The sequence below is a fragment of the Rattus norvegicus genome, chromosome 8 (assembly GCF_036323735.1).
Source record: "Rattus norvegicus strain BN/NHsdMcwi chromosome 8, GRCr8, whole genome shotgun sequence".
Taxonomy (NCBI): domain Eukaryota; kingdom Metazoa; phylum Chordata; class Mammalia; order Rodentia; family Muridae; genus Rattus; species Rattus norvegicus.
In genome coordinates, this window is record NC_086026.1 from 20,019,464 (window position 1) to 20,039,855 (window position 20,392).

Consider the following 20,392-nt stretch of genomic DNA (forward strand, 5'->3'; position numbering starts at 1 on the left):
GGAGGCAAGAAGGCAGGAGCAAGGTGTGTAGCAGAGTTCATCTACCTGCCTGATGAAGTGACCTGGTTTCAGGCAAGATGGTGAGGAGGGTGTGTTCTTGGAACAGTGGTCGCATTGAAGAGGAAGAAGCATGATGGCCCCTCTTCCTGACCTGCTATCAACATTATTTGTGGGATAAAATGGAAGATCACCTGTCTCTTATTGCAAGGGCCAGTGGCTCTGACCAGTGCATGATCTGGTTTGTTCGTCCTCTCCTGCAGTCTTGACAGAATGGGTGACATTTTCTTAAGTACAAGGTGCAGAGAGCAGCAGAAATGCTAAGCATGAGAATTCCCAGCATGGAGTAGACTCACCACAAACTGTGGTAGGCTCAGGACGCAGAATCCAAGACAGTGTGGGAAGAAATGGCTACGTTTCCTTAGCAGGGCTCTGAGACTGTTGGTGAAGCTCAGTGGTGTAGAAGATGCCTCTTGCTGCTAGCCTTTTGAGAGTAGATAGAGGGGCGCTGTGAACGTCTTCATCCCCACATCTTTGCAGTAGGGACCCATGATCTGTCACCAGCGTCTCTGTATTCCACTTGACTTCCTGTTCCCATGGTTCTCCTGAAGGGCTTTGTCCCAGTGGCTGACAGTCTAGATGGAGTCTTATATAAAGAAACACTGTATCTTGCTTGTTCTTGGTAAGAAAGTCTCCTGCTAGCAGGCATGTCCAACCTGTACTTCATGGGCTCATATACCCAGAGACAGTATGAATGTGGCTCAACACAAACTCTTAAACCTACTTAGAACATTATGTTGATTAGTAATTTTGTAACTTGGTTGCGTGGCTTTTTAAAAATATTTTGTTTTTATTTTTAACTGTGTGCATATTTATGTGGTTTTCTACATGTGAGTGGAGTACCAGAGACAGCCAGAAGAGGGCATTGCTGGAAGTTGCCTGAGGTGATGCTGGGAACCAAACTCGGGGATTCCGCCTGAGTGTGAACTTTGTAGGTGACAGTGTCGTATAATGTTGAGACAAGAGATTGGCCACAGCTTTAGAGGGTTCTCCATTAGTGACTTTTAGGACCATTCAGGGTGTCATACCTCTTTCTAGGTCCAGAGATAAAAACTCAAGGTCCATTCCTCTGACTAGCAATTATGATTTTTCTGCTCCAATCCTTTGAGCGTACCCCAGTACCCCCGAGCCTGCTGACATCTAACCAACCACCAGACGCCTCCATTTTCTTTGGACTTGATCAGATTCAGCTTTTCAGCGTCCAGAGCTGTGTCTGATAACAATTCATGTTGCAAGCTCTTCGCTACTGAAAGACTGCTGATTAAAACTGTGACACTAAAAACAGATATGCTGGGAGATAATCTCAGCTTCCCCGAGCTGGGAAATGGGTTTTGAACTTAGCGATCGCTTACTAATGAGTTAGCGAACCCACTGCACCCCACAACTTCCTGTGCTGTTGTGATGCTGAGGGGCTGGGGGGGGGGGGGGAAGGCGGCCACACATGATTTATGCCCACAAAGGATTAGCTGAACTAAGCTATTTGAGCAATGAGCCCCTTCAGAGACCCGGCTTCCTGCAGTTTTTTGCTAGAGCACCGGATTCTAGCTTAGGAGAAATTGCTCCTTCCTCCCAAAGCCCGACTCTGAATGGAAGTAATCACAGCCTGCTAAGTATTAGCTCTTCCTGCATGAAGCAGTCAGAGGGCCTGGGCCCATCGGCTTCGCAATCAGCAGCTGTTCCAGAATGCTCCGACACAGCCTTCATTGCTGTGAGCAGACGCAGAGCTCAGAGGAGAGGCAGTAGGGTTTCTTCGCTTCCCCGTTGTTCGTGCCAACTTTTAGGGTCTGTATAACGTGTTCGTACCCAGAAAAGAATCCTCTTGGGTTTCCGGACCTCAGCCTTGGGTGGAGTTCCTTCCTCTGGAATATTATCTCCCATATGGCTGAGGAAAGATAAGTGGTCTGGGCTGTGGACTTGGAAAACTAGCTGCCCAGACCCTCCAGTGTGGCCAGAAAGTCCCTGAGGTCCCAGAGGTTTAAGCATCTAATCTCAGCAGATGGCCAAAGCTTGGTGCTAATCGAGCCAGCAGTTTATATGTGAAGCAGTTCGTTCCGTGTCTGCATTTAAATAGCTTCTGTCTTTGTCTCCATAGAGAAAACATGGTGACCCCACTACCCTGTGCTGAGCCTTGGACTCTTCTGTTCGTCTTCTGTTCCCTTGCTTCGTCTCCTCTAGGACTCCGCATCTGCCCCCAAAACACACCCGGGACACCAAATAGTCTCTCCAGGTGTCTCTACCATATCTATTTCCTCTACAGCGGCCCCTCTTCTCCCTCCCAGAGTTCCTTGTGATTCCTTTCCTAACAGCTGTCTTGTCTAGAGTTCTTGAAGTTTCTTTTTTTATTGTTTCCTTACACGGCTACACTATTTTTATTAAATATCAATTTTCAAGGACAAGAATCCTGTCTGCTTCCACAATAGGCCATTTGAGGAGACGAGCTGTAGAGAAAACCACAGTGACTTGTGCCTGTGTTGGAAGAAGAGCGGAGGGACCAGTAATACCTCCCTTGGAGTCCTGACTTTAAGTCTAAGTTTAACAGAGAGCTAGAAGCGTGCAATACCACAGAGTCACGTTCAAGGAGTCCCGCCCATATTGTCTCAGCTGCAGTCTTCCCTGAAGGTGGTCGGCTAAGGTGTCAAAACTGTGTGACTTCTCTTTCCAGAAATCAACACATTCCTCCTCTGGCTGGTCCCAGGCTCCAGCCTGTTCCTCTCCCAGCTTGATACTCCTAGGGAAACTTCATCTTACCAAGTAGTCTGAGAGTCAAAGATAGGCACAGTGTTTCTTTAGAATGTCTTCATTCCTGACACACACGTAGCAGGAGCTAGAAGAGGAGCTGTAAACCTCCTTAGTTTTGAATGATTTGTGTGGATGGGACTGGGTGATGAACACAGGTATGTGGGTATGTATACATGTGAGAAAATATGGAAGCCAGAAAGGGGTTTTGGATTCCTCTGAGTAGGGCCGACGGTGCTTGTAGAGCTCCTGGCTTGTTGTGTAGCTGATATAATATGAACTTTGGTCACCAGGATAGTGCAAAGAGTGTTCTTGACCATTGGGTTATCTCTCCAGCCCTACCCTAGTTTTTAAATCTATGATTCCAAATGGGACCGAGTGGTAAAAAACAACAAACAAACAAACAAACAAAAAAACCAAACAAACCAGAAAACAACAACAACAAAAAAAAACCCAAACATTATTCTACCCAGTCATACGGAACCCAAACTACCTCATTTCCAGCATGCCCTGCCAATAGCACAGATTTCAGGGCAGACTGAAAGCTTTCCTTCTCTGCCTTTGATTCTCTGCCAAAATGCAAGTTATAATAGCTGCAGCCTTTGTACACAGCATGTTCTGAGTAATCGGCCTTTCCTGGGACTCATTTGAGTGACTGTTGTTTACCTCTACACATTAAGCAAATTATTCCAGTGGACAGCCCCGCCCCACATCCAGAACCTTCCAGCATCATATAGACAAGCACCTACGAGATCAAACCAGCTATACAAAACGCATCCAGCCCTCATTCTTAAATGTAGATGGGTAGCCAAAGTCACCAGACTTGGAAAAACCAGCTGTGCACAGAAAACATCAGAGAACAGAACAGAGCAACCTTGGGGGACGTGCATCTTCCAGAGACTAGGGACAAGCTTTTGAAAAAATTTTTAATTAGATCTTCAGTGAGACTTGAGAAGATATTGCAGCCACAAAACCCAGAGCAGCAGGCTGTGAAAAAAAAGGAGGGAATGGGAAACATCTCCTGGAAATAATTAAAAATGGATTGCTGAAATTAAAAAGATTGGAAGATGAACTCAAGAAACTGTCAGAACTCAGTGTAAAAAGATAGTCTGTATAGCAGAAGAGAGAATCCAGGTTAAAACTTAACTCTGTGTGGATAAACGGACAGGGGTGGCCACCTTTCAGCCATGGTCTTGGAGTAGAAGGTGGTGCTGCCTGGAGCTTTGAGCTATGTGTCAGAGGTCCCTGGGCCCACGTGCGTTAGTGCCATCTGAGACTCTACAGTTCCCTTCTCTTTTAGAAAACCTCCCACTTATCTATCCCAAAGTGAAAAGGGGCCAGCTCTCTCAGCTCGACAGCCTCACCTCTGTCTGCCTTTACTTCTTTATTGACTGTGGTTCTGTCTCATTCCACTCTGGGCCAGGCCGTTCAGTGCAAACACTGGAGCTGGGGGGGTCAGCTGGAACTGGGGGGTCAGCTGGAGATGAGGGTCAGCTGGAGATGGGGGGCTTAGCTGGAAATAGGGGAGTCATCTACAGATGGGTGGGGTCAGCTGGAGATGGGGGTCACCTGGAGATGGGGGTCAGCTGGAGATGGGGGTCAACTGGAGATGGGGGTTCAGCTGGAGATGGGGGGTCAGCTAGAGATGGGAGTCAGCTGAAGATGGGGGGGTCAGCTAGAGATGGGAGTCAGCTGAAGATGGGAGGGTGCCTAAGACTGTGTAGGCCAAGGTTGATGGAGCCGGGTGGAACTTTGGGATCTTCTGGAGCTGGGAGTTAGATGTTGCTGTTTTCAAACATGTCTTGGTCATGTTCTAGTCAGAAAAGTAAAGATAAAGGCTAAGCAGCGGGGCTTTCAAATGAGAAACCTGACATGTTGCATCCTTAGAGCCCTTCCTGTGGTTGCACTATTTAACAGAACTCGTCCTGTTTTCTTCATGTCCGTTCTAACTCTACTTTGGTGAGTTTTATACTTTAGAGACACCTTAAATCATTAAGCTCCCGATCGTATGAGCAACACACCCTCAGATCCCCCGGGGTCCTCCACTCTGGAGAGAAAGATGGGGTGGGAGTGTTCTTGTATTACATGTTGGTGAGCTTCAAACTTACAGCAAGCCTTCTGCCTCAGGCTCACTCCATGGTGTGAGACAGCATGTCTGGCTTCCTGGAGGTAATTTTGGGGGTGTATGTATTGATTCATTTATACGCCATGGGCGGCTCTGTTCTTTGTTGTCTCTGCGTCTCAGTGGGCTTTGAGAACATTCTTTTTCTGTTCTCCACTGAAATTCAAGCCTGGCTTCTGTGAGACCCTTCAGGACCCATCTGGCTGGCCCTTTTCTTCTAAGTATCCTATACACCAGTTTGTCCCTCTTATTGTTGACCGCTGTCCCTTACTCCAGATTCTGAGCTCCATACTTGGTTTTGTGATTCTAGTGCTCTCCTGGGGATACATTTGTTTTGTGAATAAGCAAATACAAGAGGAATACATGCTGAGCTCATTGGTGAACAGAATTTGTGTCCAGCGAGAATCAGAATCGGCATTCTTGAGAAAAGTACCTGCTATGTCCCTTTTTTGTGTGACAAAAAAATAAATAAATAAAAATAAAAAAACCAATGTGACAGGGAAGTCACCATCTAGCATTGGGAGGGGTCAGCTTCTGGTTCTGGAAGGTTCCTAGCACACAGATCATATCCTTGAAGACATCCTTGAAGTCAGTGGCCCTTCTACAACCTAATGCTGTGCTTCTGTCCCATTCTGTTGGGTGTGACTCCCTCTGGGTTGAGCAAGTGGGACCCCTGGATCTCCCTCCTTTCTTTGTTTGTAAATTAAATCATCTGGTCCACCATCTCATTCCTCTCAGTGGGAAAGAAAAATCAAAGCAGTCTTACATGAAGATCAAAAGAATTGGCAAGAATCACACAGCAAGTGGAAAGGCCTTGGGTTTTAGCTCAGTGGTTACGAATGTGCCTATCAAGCATAAGACTCTAGGTTCAGTGCTCAAAACACGGGGGAGGATTGGGGGGGGGCATATCAGGAAGTAGAAAACCAGCTTAGAAGTCAAGAGTCCAAAATTCAAGACTAGCACATCATGCCTTTGGAGGAAGAGGAAGAGGGGCCTGGGATACGGTTCAGTTGTTAGGGTGCTGGCCTAGCATGCTAGTTCCCTAACACAGCCTGAAACCAGGGGTGGTGGCACTGAAACCAGGGGTGGTGGCATATGTGTTTAACCCCAGCAGTAGGAGGTGCACAAAAGAAAATGAGAAGTTTAAGACCATCCTTGAGTTCCAGGGCCAACCTGGGATACAGGAAAGCCTTTCTCAAGAAAAGAGAAGGGGAGAAAAGAAGAGAAGGAAGACACACACACACACACACACACACACACACGCACGCACGCACGCACACACACACACACACACACAGAGCGTGTAAGAGAAAAACATTCCAAACGGCCAGTAAATATTAACAATTCTCATTCCCCTTAGTAATCAAGGAAATCAAAATCTTAATGAGTTCTCTCTTGATGCATCTTGGGTTGGTGCCTATGGGACTAGAGCAGAATGACACATGGAGAGGTGAGTTTCCTGGCCATTTATTGAAGGTACCATGATAGGACAGGTCCACTGGCTGTCAACATTGAATATGTCACAAAAGAGATGGCTGTGAACAGAAGTGCCGGAGTCCTGTAGTAGTGCCCGTTCCTAAAGGCAGGAGAAATGAGGCACCGTAGTCTGCTGGGTACCAGCTGCCATCCAGACCAGTGGAGATGGAGCCAAGCAGTGGAGGGGACGCTGGGCAGCTTGGGAAAGTCAGACACCAGCCTGTCCCCAACATGAATAGCCTGAGGGAAGAGATGGCCATGGCCCAGAGGATCAGGAAGTGTGGGTAGGCGAGGGAATGGGGCTCAGGCATGGAGCAACAGGCACAGAGAGAAGGCTGTGATGGAGTAAGAGAGCTGCGGGGCTGAGGCAGAGCCCGCGAAGTGGAGGGCCACTTCAACGTTAGGGTTGCCGTGGGTGGGCTCAAACCACTTCTGCAGACACCGCCCACTATTCCTGCGCTCAGGACTGGCCTTGAAGGTGTTGTTCCAGATCTTCTCACACAGGTCCGCGGGGGTGGGGAAGTAATCCGAGAACGGGAGACAGGGTGCGTGTGCTGGGCACCCGTTCTTCCCTGTGGGCATCGAGAATGGGCTCCTAACTTCCCATCGTCCCTTCCCTTCTGAGCCCCATGCATCCTTAACCCAGGCTGAGGGCCCACGGGACCCAGTTAGGCCACTCACCCTGATCCCAGACCCAGCCGTGGAGCCAGTCGGCTTTACAAGTGTGAGATGTGCGGCAGTCTTTCCACCATTCCTCACAATCCTCCAGGCACAGTGGCACGTCCCAAAGCCGCTGCTCTTCCTGCCTGTTTGGCACCACCTAGGTGCAGAAGAGAGGGGCAGAATTTAACTCTTTACAATGTCTGTATTATTTCTTCTATGTGTCCGTGTGTTCATATTCTGTAAATGCAGGTGAATATGCACGCATGCGCGCCAGCAAGCGCACGCACCCGTGCGTCTGCAGTGCCCAGAGAACAACTATTGTTCTTCAGGCCTCGTCTACACTGGTTTAGATTCTCTCATTGGCCTAGAGTTGACTAAGCAGGCTAGGCTCATCGGCTAGCAAGCTCCAGGGACCCTCCTTTCTCTGCCTCTGTAGTGCTGGGATTACAGCCGCATATCTCTACCCCTGGCTCTTTTGTGTGGGTTCTGAGGATTGAACTCAGGTCTTCACACTTGTGTGATGAGCACTTTACTGACTGAGCCATCTCTCAGCCCTAGGTACCACCACCACCACCACCACCACCACCACCACCACAATCATCATCAGATAAAAGAACCGTGAGGCAGAATGGCTATCAGTCCCAGGTCTCACAGTAAGTACAGATGGCTAGATTCATCTCATCCACCCAGCCTTATCCTACTTGCCCTCTTCAGTAGTGTCTGCCATGCTATCCTCCAGAGACAGAGGCAGTCTAGCTTCCTCTTCATCCCTTTCTCCAGCAGAGGCCTCTGGCTCTGCTCCTATCCCTAGAGGGACAGCATCTCCTGGTCCTACTTGCCTCCTGTAGATGCCAGCCTAGGACTTAATGGAAGGGTGTTGCATGGGTCTGCCTCCTGTCTCCTCACCGGCTGGATCCAAGGCCCCAGGTTGGGGGAACACTCATAGAAGCAGATGGCCTGGATGAAGTGCTTATGGCAGAGCGGGGTCAGCAGTCCACAGTGCGTCATGCTGAAGTTAAAGAGCAAGGGCTCATCAAGGTGGGCTTCCCAGCTTGTGTCGCGTGTGCAGCAGGCATTGTCCTTCCAGGGCATGCACTGAGGCGGGGGCAGAGGCAACAGACGGTGGGTAAGAGGCTGGCTTGGGTGGCTTGGGCAGAAGGGTATCAGGAGAGGGGACGTATGAGCACCTCTGTAGAGGAGGGACTCTAGCATCTGAAGAATGAGGTGCACCTGACCACTGACCTCCTTCCTCCCTATCTTCCTGCCACAAATATAGCTTCCTGCTATCAGCTCCAGGGAGGTAATAAATCCATGAAAGAAAATAGGTTCAGGAACCTGGGTCAGTATGATGGGTGGGAGGGACTTATAGTTGGAATTTAGGAGACTGGAAAGGACACAAATCAAGGTCTATGACTCGCCATGTTGACAGGAAGGCTTGATCTGATCCATGGTTAGCTAACATATCCTCCGGGATCACCACATGACCTGTTTCCCAAGCAGCCAGAGCAGCTCAGCAGCAAAGCCCTGGATGGACCCCAAACTAAGGAACTGAGAGATCAGGGGTGATGGGGTGCAGAGACCATCTTGCCTGTATTCCTTCTCCAATAATTCTAAGAAGCCTCCTCAGCCCCTGGGCCAGCTCCTCTGTACCTCAAAGTAGAGCTTGTCTTCTGGGCCAGGCTCTTGCTTGTGGTGCTTGGAATTCATGCAGACATTGAGCAGCTTGCCCCCGGCCAAGCTGGGCAGGACTGTCCACAAGCCCAGGAGGATCAGCCACCATTGTGCCATGACCTGTTGAGAGGGGAGCCTAAGGTAGAGAGGACATTATTCTCAAAGACCAAGAAGGTAAGACCCACCCTGCTCCTGCCAACCTTCAGGCATTGGAGAGGGAGTAGGGGCTCCAGGGCTCCCTTAGGAACCCTGAAACACTCTGGCTGCTCCTAGAACCTTCTGTGTAGAGCAACATCACAGAACGTAGAGTATGACTTGGATCTGACACCCCAGTACAAACCATGGTAGAAACGTAGACACCAAACTGAGCAATAAGAGGAAAGAGAGAAAAAAGAAAAAGGAAAAACAGACAGACAGCTCTGAAGAGGAGGGCAGGTGGGGAATGTTTTCAAGCTGTGTTCACTTAGATGCGGTTTTGCTAGCTCAGTAATATATGGACTGGGAGTTTAGAGCTTTGGGCCCAGCCCGCAGACAGCTTCTTGGCCAAGTGACCAATCCCAGTAAGCAGATTCTCCTTATGGCCAAAGGATATGGTGGGATGGGGTGGTTGAGGCTGGCCTTAGCTTTCTCCGTCACGTGCCAACCCTAATTCTAGTCCCTAGGAAGGGTCCGCACCAGGCTATGGAGCTTCTCGGAGTAGCTCATCCCCACTCTGTCCCTGCAACCGCTGAGCTCTCTTTAGCTCATTTCAACCCACCCCAGTCTATCTCAGAGACACCCTAAGTGTCAGGCCATAATAGACAACGCTAAGAATCCTGCTGGCCTCTAAGGGCTGGGAGCACAGTCAGGCATGAGGAGCTGAGGAACCTTCCATCTTTAACCCTAGCACGGGAACATGGAGGCTGGCTTGTACCTTGGTGTTTGCGGATACATTTCCAGTTCTCTTCTGGCTTGTACTGGCAATGGGTGGGGGTGGAGAGGATGGACAGAAAGATGTACCCTCCCACCCCCGGCTAGAGCAAGGGTGCACCCTGCTCCAGGAGGGCTCCAGTCAGTCCTCACTGCCAGGTCTTCATGGCTCCTATGGCTCCTAGGCCTGCTGGGAGCATGCCCTACACATAGCAGTTTAGCCTATGTCTACCTCAGGACGTCTGAGATGTGGATTAGAGAGAGACCCAGATTCTACTGCAGAACCCACCCCGACCTCGAAACCTACGGCTGTTTTCCCACAGAGCTCCAAGTTTGCACAAAGAACAACTCTTCTCAAAGACCAGGAAGGTAAGATAGACAAGAGAGGAAAGATGTCAGTCCTCTCAGCGTTGTCTTCAGACTTACCCTCAAGGCAGGGCCCTCTGGTTGCTCTTCCTGGGCCCAGAGAGGTGAGCAGGCTCAGGGCACTCCACCCACTGGCCTTTTATTGCCCTTCAGCTTCTATGAGCTACAGGTGCGGAGAGCAGCAAGTAGCCAGACCTAAGCATCCTCCATGCCTTCAAGATAGAAAAACAAGACGTTTCGGTACCAGAGATCCATGCAGTGGACAAGTTCAACTCTCAGCGCTGCTGCTAACCTGCGAGAACTTGGGGATAGCTTAGATTCTATCAGTCTAGTGCTCTGTAATGAGAGCTGTTGGCAGGGACTGTCAGGAAAGAGAGATCACGAAAAGGTCACGGCACAAGGATGTCTTAACAGTTCCTTCATCTTTTGTTCTCGGAAGCGCGCTCTTCCTCTCCAGTGTTCCACGGGGCCCTTCTTCTGCTCAGCTCCCTGGGGCCCCTGGCTAACAGCATCCTCCCACAGCATCCGGAGCTAGCTTAGCAGCGCACAGGTGCACAGACAGGCAGCCTGGAGCGCCAAGGATTTAAGCAAAAATCAAACCTGAAACAAAAGCCGCCCCTCAGCCCGGGCAGGGACCGTCTGCATTTGTACCCGGGGCGTGGTCTGACCGCTGCTCCAAAGGTTCTGTAGGAGGTGATGCCTGTAACTTTACTTGTCTTTTATGTTCTGCCTCCAAAGGAGAAGTAGCCAAAAATCACTGAAATTTCATACAGAAACATAGTAAATAAATAAATAAATAACCCTCCCGCGTTTTCCGCTGAGGAAGACAAAATACAGCACACGATGTTCGGCTGCCAGTCAGTGTACAAAGCATATTAATTATGTGCAGGGAAAATGGCAGTTTCCACACGCGGGTACAAAGTATTGAACATCCAGAAGGACTAGTCATGGGACTGGAGCCTATGGCACTGGTACCCGGTCTGGCTTACTGCCTGCAAGAATTCCCCCAAATGAGCACTCTCTTTCAGATGTAGGGGAAACCGAGGCTCAGATAGAGGTCCAGAGAGCTGGAATCTGAACGAGGCTTGATTGACTCCATATTTAATGCTTATGGACCAGGTGAGGGAGGGGATCACCTCCAGGACCGAGGGGTAGGAACTGTCCAGGTCTTTTTTAAAAAGTTAAACATCACAGTCAGACTGGGATTAGGGGGGGGCATGTGCTGGCTTTAGGGGTTGGAGACAGAGCGGTGATGTTTATCAGCCCAACTTCCATGTGCTGTCTCCCACAGAGCTGAGACTCCCTTCTGGAAATCAGAGGCCAAATGGGAAGGCATTTCTGCCTCAAGGGTCTCCTTGTATCGGCGTCCACAGGGACAGCAGAGACGGGGACTCACACTTGTTCTGAATAGACACCCAGGGAGCAACGAGTCTTGACAAGTAAGCGATTTGGAATTGAACATTAAGTTTAAAATGACTGTGGATGTGGCAAGAGCAAGAATCCAGAAATGAGTCACACTCATTACTGGAATGGAAAAACGTCCTTCGCAAGGAGGGAGAGGGACAAGGAGGACGGCAGCGTTAGCCACCTCCAGGACAGAATTGTAGGAAACGAGTCAAAGTCGCGGCCAGCATGGGCGCAGGTGGACTGGGGGAGGGGCGATCGCAGAGGCTGCCTTTCGGAGAGCCTCCAGGCCAGGCATCTGTCCCTGGAGAAGCAGTTTGAGGCCCTTGAGCAGAGCTCATTTTGCCCTATTGTGTCCGAGTGTGTTCCAGAGAAATCTGTTTCCTGACTGAAGGCTGCTAAATCAGGGCTGGCTGTAGATGGTGCCACTCGGAGCAGCTGCAAACAACAACGGATTAAAGACCGGAGGAAGAGGTGCAGCCAGTTTAAGGGATTCTGAAGGGGGTGGGGGTGGAGTGACCTGAAGTCACAGGGATGCTGGAGGATGATGACTGTCCTGTCCCACCATTCGGGTTACCAGGCCATCCAAAACAGTGCCTCTGAAGACAAAAAAGCTCCCCAGGGCCTCTGAAGTCAGATGCCAGTGAGGAGGCCCCCTAGCGGCTCTAATTCTGAAGCCTCCTCCTTACCCTACATAATTAAAGCTTCTTTGCAAGTTTGTAGCTCCTGCAGAGGGGCAGCGCTCTTGGGTGGTTCACCCAAACGTGAGGTGTTGTTGACTTAACCCGCTTGTTTCTTTTTGCAGCTGGGGCCAGGCTCAGATACTGCAAACAGGTTCCCTCCACCGCACTATCCACGCAACAGTCAAGATGATACCCCCGCCCCCAGGGCGTTACTGTAAACTCTTCCAAACTGCGGGAAAGTTGAGAGAATTTCACAGTGGATACTCATCTCCAGTGTGATTTTATACGCTCTGTTTTCCTCTTTAAGAGGGAGGGCGTTCATTTGAGCCAACCATCCATCTCCTTCTTGAGGGATCTGTCCCACGGGCACCTGGAAGCAGGAACTGAGGAACTTCCAAGCCATTCAAGCACATCCTCAGCCAGATTCCAATATTTGTCACTTTTTTTTAAAACAAAAAAATGCCAGAATGATCCTTTAAAAACATAAAGATGGTTGCCAGACACTCGCATTTAAAATCTGTGTATCCATTAGGGTAAGTGTTTGTGGGCTCCCTTTTTAATATATATTTTTTTAAAATTTCATGTATGTTGCTGTTTTGCATGTCTGTATGAGGGTGTCAGATCTCCTGGAACAGGAGTTACAGACAGTTGTGAGCGATCATGTGGATGCCGGGAATTGAGCCCAGGTCCTCTGGAAGAACAGCCGGTGCTCTTAACCACTGACCCTCCTCACGGGCCCTGTTGTTAATCTAGTCCCCGTGTATTTCTCTATTTTAATCCGAGGTCCATTTTTTCCTTATTTGAATTAATTATTGGTCTGTGTGTGTGACCTGGATGGGGTAGGCATATGAGCCATAGGGAGAGTGCCCAGGTCAGAGGACAACTTTAGGAAATCACTTCTCTCCTTTCACCCTCCCTTGGTTTCACAGGCTGAACTCAGCCCCTTTCTTTTGTCTGACTCTTGTAAATCTGAAGCTGCCCTGCTCCCAGAGGGTGTCTCCCTGGCAAGGCTCACTCTCTCACAGCCCACTCACCCTCAGCCTCAGCGTCTAGAGACTCCTACACAGTTCTGGTTCCCAGAAGGGACCGCTTGCCTCTGCCCACCAGGGAAGATGCTCTGCGGTCTCTGTGGTTTGGGGAGACGCTCTCTTGGGTCTGATGTCTCCTGCTATAGCTTTGTTCCCACAGCTGCCTTCTGCCCCAAGGAGCACCTGTCAGCCTCCCCCAGCCTCCCTCTGTCCACGGTTCAGGCAGACACAAGCCTGACCAAGAGTGGACAGTCCATGGTGACGTGCCTTTAGAGAGCAGGAGCACTGGTCCAGACAGCTCCCTGGTTTACTATGACTCAGCCCCATGTCTTCTACTCTCTCCCTTTCTTTCCCATCCTCCTACTCTCAGACATCCTTCTCCTGTCTTTCAAATTATCTCCTGTCTTCTCCCATCCTCTTTCTTTTTTCTTATTTAATTCAAACCACGAGAGAACTTACTTTGAAATAGACAACATAAACCCCATTTGTCTCCATTTAAGGAACAGGCCTGATTTCAAAAAGAAGGCAATACATACCAGCTCTGGGAACAGACCATAGAATCCAGAACAAGATCACACACACACACACACACACACACACACACATTCACACACACACACTCACATACACACACACATACAGACACACACACTCATACATACATACTCACACACACACACTCACACACAGACACACAGACACACTCATACACACACTCACAGACTCACACACTCAAACACTCACACACACTCACACACACTCACACACACAGACACACACTCACACACACTCACACACACACTCACACACAGACACACACTCACACACACTCACACACACACACTCACACACAGAAACACACTCATACACACACTCACATAGACTCACACACTCACACACACTCACACACACACTCACACACAGACACACACACATACTCACACACAGACTCACACACTCACACACACACTCACACACACTCACACACACACTCACACACACACTCACACACACACTCACACACACACTCACACACTCACACACACAGAGACACACACACTCACACACACTCACACACACAGACACACACACACTCACACACAGACACACACTCACACACACTCACACACACACACACATCTCCCAGAGAACAGCCTGGGGATGTCCACAAGGATGGGAAAATATCCCAGGCTGGGTCAGCTATGCTGGGCAGTCCTGTCTCATCCTGTGGTTAAATGTCCAGAGCACAGGAATCTGACCACTGACTACCTGTGACCCCCTAGCACCCACCAATGAGATTTTAGATTACCCAATCCTTAGCTCCCCCGTTCCCTATAAGAAGGCCTGCGTGCCTTTGTCTGAGGTAACCATTTCATGAAATGGTTGACCCCTGCGTGCTGGTCGTCTCTGCAGAATAAATGTCCTTTGTCTTTGTGTACTGTCTGAGCCTGGGTCTTCCTTCAGTGATTTTCAGACCCTCGCATTTACTTAAAGACAAACATGTTTTGCAGTACCAAGGATCAATTTGGGAGCCTTGCATGGGCTCCCACGCTGAGCTGCTCCCTGGCCTCTTTTCTTTGTCCTCCCTCTTGCTTCTCTGCTCTCGATCTCTCTTCCTCCCCTTCCTTCTCTGCTCCCGTTCTTCCCTCCCCCTCACCCCTCTAATTCATCACAACTGATGCCTCTCACTCGCTCTCTTCCCCCTCCTCCCCTTCCCTCTCCACCCTCCTTCCTCTCCTCCTCCCCTCCCATTTCCCTCTGGCCATTTTCCTCCCTCGCCCCCACAAGCTCATTCTCTGATGGCGGCTAGATTTCTGGGTGTCAATGCTGGGCCTCTCATCGACACTTGAAAAAGGCCTGCTTTTTAGGCCTAATCACAAAACGGAAATGAGTGTGAAGCCTACCAGGTACTGGAGAGCATCCAAGTACAGGGCCGACAGATAGAACACATCAAAGTTCTAATGGAAAGACGGACTGAAAATTAGACACATGGGCTGTCTCTTCCTCCCATTCACAGCCAGCCATGCTGGTTCTCCACAGAGTATGGCAGTAAGGCTTATACGATGTGGCAGTGTGCAGTCTGCCCCTGCATCCTGCTCTGGAACTACCCGTTGACCTTACATCCCTCACTTGTCCCTGGACTAGTTTTCTCTCTCAGCCATGCTTCTAAAGCCTTGTGTCTGTTCACCATGTTCCTCTACCAGGGCCTCTCAGACTCTTCCTGCCACTCCATGTGACCCAGTCCTGTCAAATTTGCCAGCCGCCTCCAGCCTCCATGTGTTAGAGCTAATGGGTGAGGCCTGAATGCTCACTTGGCCTTTCAGAAGCTGTTGACTAAGGTAATGCCCCTGCTTCTATCTGATTCTCAGAACTGTCCGTCCTTCTTCTCTTCTGTCGGAATCTCAGTGTTTTTCATTCCTTGAATTGCTCTATTTCTACAATGAACCTGCCCTTGAGCCCTGCCCCAGGGCCTTTCCCTTTGTCTCTGGGCCTTCTGACCTCCAGCATGGTTTCCTTGATTGTCTGTGTGCGGGTCCCTAAAGAACACTCTCCATTCCTGGCCTGTGGTACCTCGAGTTCCTAGACCTCCAGTGACACTTCACTCTTCTCCCAGCTTCTCATGCCCGCTGCCCTCAATTCTTCAGTTCTTCTGAACCTCTCAGTTCTTCTTTCTTGTGCTGATTAATGGGACCCCCTTCCTTCTAGTCTCCAGGTCAGAAGTCTATAGTTCTCCCACTGGATGCAAGGGCTTTAACATAACATACAAGGCTCTTCATGGTCCAGCCACTGGTTACTATGGAAACCTCCCCTTCCTTCCCATCTTCATCCTATGCACTTATCACGCTGCTCTCTGAATGAACCACCATTCTCTGCCTTTGCATCTGCAGGGCTGTCTGTCTGGAAGACCTGACCCTGCTTCTTCACCAGCTGTTTGCCCTGCAGGGCTCCATTCTGGTGCCATTCTCTCCAGAAAACCAGTCTTTGTTCTTCCCTGGTACAGACCTCCTCCACGGCCACCCTGGACGTTTGGAACTCTGTTTTAACATTGTACTTGTTACACAACACTGTGCCTTCAGCATATTTATGGTGCTGTTCTTTGTCCTCTGAGTCCCTTGGGCGGGAGTACTTGTTCTGTCCGCCTGTTTCCAGCCTCTAGCACAGTGCGTGGTGCCTTTAAATGTTTCAACAAATGAGTTAATGCAGTGCTCAGCATGGCAGTCCACAGGGCTTCGGCCTGAGTCTGTGGCAAGTGTTCTTTCCTCAGAGGTTAATGCTCAGCAAAGGTTCTGCTCTGGCAGCCTAGTATACTCAAAACCAAAGTGTCTTTGGACAAGGCAGTAACCCGTTGAAACATTTTCCCAAGTTCCACCCTTGAGCCTTTCTCCAAAGACCTTCAAACTTTCCTAAACATGTAAAGTTAGACTGGGAGGATTCCAGATGTTTGCAACATATAGAGCCCCATTTAGGCCTGGCCTCCAGAGCCTAACCCTTAGCACTCCCATACCCTCTCTCTACTCACTTTCCCAAGGGACCTGAGCTGTTCTTGGTGTTAGCTTTAGGATCAAAGCAACGGCCATGTCCTTCTGCTGTCAGAATGAAGGATCCCACACTCCAGCTAAGTGGATTGTCTTTGGTGCCCTCTTTTCTTATGGTCCCTCTTCACTTGTGTGATTCCCTTTCACATGGGAAATTCCACCCTTGTCATGGATATACCCACAGCCATCGTTTCAGTGGATTCCTCATCAGAAGACCCACATCTGAGTTAGATGTGCCTTCCTGGAGTCCTGTGCACAGTGCTGTCTTTATCGTGAACCACGCTGCTCTTGTATAGGCACAGATGAGCATGGTCTCTTCTAGATAGTTGCCTCTCGGCGTCACATGTGGTAACACAGTGGGCATTTGTTAACTGAACAAAAGATTATTTTTATACAAAAGATCCTATGATTCTTTTTTTTTTTTTTTTTTTTTTAGCCAAGAAGTTATCCAGCAAAAATTCTCAGAAAGTCACATCTTTGCATTTGGCAATGGTAAGTGGTATGAGTGTGTGCGCACCTGTGTGCACGTGTGTATGTGTACATGTGTTGAGAGCCTATAGACACCATGCCTTTCGTTTTCAGTGCTTTCCCGTCTGTCCCTGCCCTCTCTGCATCCCTGGAAGGAGCTCCTCAGGCTCATCTCCCTGACAGCTCATCAAATGCAATTTGTGTCTCCTTCATGATTTTAATTTCAAAGAATGAAATTTATATCCCATGGATAAGAAGGAGTAAGTATACAAACTTCCAGATTTGTCTTATTCCTTACGTCTCTGCTATACACTGAAAATGACTGGGAGATTTCACAACGTATTTTGCAGTTTAAAGGAATAAAATGGTAAAGAACAATTGCTAACTTTGTACTCGTTTGTTTGTTTGCTTGTTTGTTTGTTGTGCCTATGCACATGTGCTGCTGCCTGAGTGTGGGGCCAGAGAGCAACCTGCCGAGAGCTGGCTCTTGCTTTCTGTCATGGATTAGACTCAGCTCATCAGGGAAGCAGAGCTGATGGCTGGCCGGAGATGAACTCCCTCAGAGATGGTGGGTAAATGACCCTGTAGTGTGATCATTAAGTAGTTTCCATCCTAGAACAATGAGTCTTGCGATCCTCAATCCTGCAGTGGCCTCTTTCAAGCCCCCAAACTTTTGGATGGCTTCTTGTTTTTATGAGACTTACAGTGCCATGAGATATGAACAGTAATGAATATTCAGTGACTCCAGTTTACAGAGCTAGACTTCTCACTTGCCGAATGGCCCCTTATATTTGAGTTGAGGATTTTATGTTTCTGCTCACGCCAGTGGGATGTCTGGTTACCAAGGATACTGGGCATAAAAGGATCCACTGAGTCATCTCGCCAAACTGTTCTTGAAGACAAAGCATGGCGCATATCTGTAGCTATGTGGGTAGTCGTTCACCCTCCAAATTCCCAGGCATGATGGTATGCTTTTAATCTGGAATTTGTCTAATGAAATCATCTCTATAAATTGGCGAGTGCATTCTTCAGAAGGAATAGGGCTGTGGTTGTCCAAAGACCTTTGCCTTACCCAAGTCAGGCCCAAAAGGGAGATGACTGAGATGTCCCAAGTGTCTGTCCAGTTCTAGGTCCTATACCAAACCTTGGCCGTGTCTCATGTCCTTGCCCATTTACTTGCTGGAAATAAAGACAAGGTCATATGTGAACAATGTATGATGTGTACAATGTAGTATTGATCAGCAGCACGACTAATGGACGAATGGGTGTGTAAGCAACCTTGCACAGGAATTGTAAGCCCGTTTTGTTAGTGGCCTTGGAGAAGTGAAACAAGTCTATTAGTTTTGTGTCTTTATCATCAAACTTTAGATAACTTTGTGTTATCATATTGTTTAATTCATCAGATGTCAGAGGAAACAGTGATGACCACTCAAAGGTCTGCATCTCTTTCCCAGGAAGGGGTCAGTGTCTTTCCAGATGTGCACCTGGTAACTGAAAATATTTTGTGGTTATTTTTATTTGGAGATTAAATGTGGCTTAAGGAAAAGTATGCTCTGATGATTTACGATTCTATTTGTCTAGAGTTTTGCTCCATTTTAAAATAAAACAGTATCGTAGAGCTACAGTGAGACATTTTGCGTGTTGTTAAATCATGAACAATGGAACGATGATTTGGTAAAATTCATGTTCTCCAAATTTTGCATTAAGTGAGGCAGGGCAAAGTGCATTAAAATCTCCCTTAGCATTGAAAACTTATGAGTATTCTTTTATTTTGAGATAACTACATCATTCTCATCTTCTTACTTCCTCCAAACCCTTCCATAATACCTACTTGCTCTTTTAAAATTCAGTCTCTTTTTTCATTATTACTATAATTGTTATATACATATATAGTTATACACATCTGTATGTATAGATAACTATAGATATTCCTACATACATAAGTATAACTTGATCCGTCTATATAATGTTGCCAGTATGTATGTTTTTAGGGTTGACCGTGTGGTGTTAGATAACCATTGGTATGCTCTTCCTGAGACACAGTCTCATAGCAAACTCCGTGGGTTCCTGCTTCATTTTCTATAATGATCCCTAAGCCTTAGGTGTAGCAGTTAGAGTGTAGATTCAGCCACTGTGACTGGGCTCCACAACTCTGCACTTCGATTGGTTGTGGTTTTCTGTAATGATCTCTAGTGTGAAGAGAAGTTTCTTTGATGCGGGATGACATTGCACTGACCTGTGGTTATAAGGACAAATATTCCTAATGTAGTTCTCCATAATGTAGTTAGGGATTACACTGGTTTAGTGAAAATGGTAATTGTAGATTTTCATCTAGGATTCATGACTTCCCCAGCCCTGGGTAGCTGGCTAGCTTCCTAGTAGCAGACAAAGCTTCCTTCCTGTTGAGTGGTTCTTAAGTCCAGTTAGAGAGCTGTTGGTTACTGCCAAGGTACATGTGCCACCACTGCACCCTTAGGGGTATCATGCAAGGTGATCGTTGTTGTGGCTTACGAGTATTACAGCTACACAGGACTGTTGGTTTCTTCCCTCCTTTGTAATCTTGCGTGGCAACTTCTGATACCTTGAAAGTTAGCCCCCAGGGAGGAGGCTTTCAGGTAATTTCTGGCTGAGGGCTTCTTGACACTGTGTCTGAAGCATATATTGTCATCATCAAGAGGGACTTTTCTTCTACCTCAAGGTAGCCACTAAGGACAGCAGCAATAGCCTGCCATGTTTGTGGAGTCCCTTGAACCACCCTGAACAACTCAAAAGAGATGTTCTCATGTCTGGTGTTAGGATTTTTTAGGATGGTTCTTGCCTCTTGGAGAAAACATTGCTAGCTCAGATGGAAAAGTTTTATTTACTCTATGTATGTGTATTTATACACTGGCATACATGTATTATAGGTTTTTAGGCAGATAGTTAATGGTATGATTTCTTGGGACTTTCTCAGATTTCCTTACAATTATTTCATCCCCTTCCCCACTTCTGTATTTATTTCCACCACCACTAGAACCTAGCAGTTTTCTAAGCTCATCAAACAGCAATGTAGCAAGCTGAGAATTCACAAGTAAGCAGAATTTCAAAAAAAATCCAAGGTAGAGAAGTTCTTGGATAGCCAGGGAGACCTGGAATGATCCACCAAACAGTGTCCAAATGATTGAAAGGGTTCGCATCGGTACAAGACCCCCAAACGCAGTTTTACCAAGTTTACTATTGATGCATATGGCTCCTGACTGAGAGGAAACCCAGTTTCTGATCACCTCTATGATA

At 48.1% G+C, this 20,392-nt stretch overlaps 1 protein-coding gene and 1 long non-coding RNA gene across 3 annotated transcripts; one reads left to right on the top strand and one right to left on the bottom strand.

Annotated features, from left to right (window-relative positions):
• Window positions 1-6,366: 6,366 nt before the first annotated feature.
• Izumo1r (IZUMO1 receptor, JUNO) lies at window positions 6,367-11,366 on the bottom strand. 2 transcript variants are annotated; one of them, XM_063266161.1, is made up of 5 exons: window positions 10,061-11,366; window positions 8,705-8,861; window positions 7,961-8,149; window positions 7,073-7,211; window positions 6,367-6,963 (listed from the first exon to the last, which is right to left on the bottom strand). In XM_063266161.1, the coding sequence occupies exons 2-5, from the start codon at window positions 8,840-8,842 to the stop codon at window positions 6,695-6,697; spliced, it is 735 nt and encodes a 244-aa protein (XP_063122231.1). In that variant the 5' UTR covers window positions 8,843-8,861; window positions 10,061-11,366; the 3' UTR covers window positions 6,367-6,694. The 2 variants fall into 2 exon arrangements, with proteins under 2 accessions (XP_063122231.1, NP_001385730.1); NM_001398801.1 differs by having other exon boundaries at window positions 6,368-6,963; window positions 8,705-8,845; window positions 10,061-10,115.
• On the top strand, window positions 9,633-18,931 carry LOC134479994 (uncharacterized). Its single transcript, XR_010054081.1, has 7 exons — window positions 9,633-10,003; window positions 11,292-11,878; window positions 12,210-12,620; window positions 15,320-15,454; window positions 17,088-17,143; window positions 17,234-17,687; window positions 18,523-18,931. It is a non-coding gene; the product is annotated as an uncharacterized LOC134479994 (long non-coding RNA).
• The last annotated feature ends 1,461 nt before the right edge of the window (window positions 18,932-20,392 follow it).

What these genes read in the sequence shown, in the direction of transcription:
- Izumo1r (XM_063266161.1), bottom strand. Translation starts at nt 8,842, where the DNA reads ATGGCACAATGGTGGCTGATCCTCCTGGGCTTGTGGACAGTCCTGCCC. An exon ending in AAGACAAGCTCTACTTTGAG is followed by an intron (nt 8,150 to 8,704) that starts GTACAGAGGAGC and finishes CCCCCGCCTCAG; the next exon opens with TGCATGCCCTGGAAGGACAA. An exon ending in TGGGGCCTTGGATCCAGCCG is followed by an intron (nt 7,212 to 7,960) that starts GTGAGGAGACAG and finishes TTCTGCACCTAG; the next exon opens with GTGGTGCCAAACAGGCAGGA.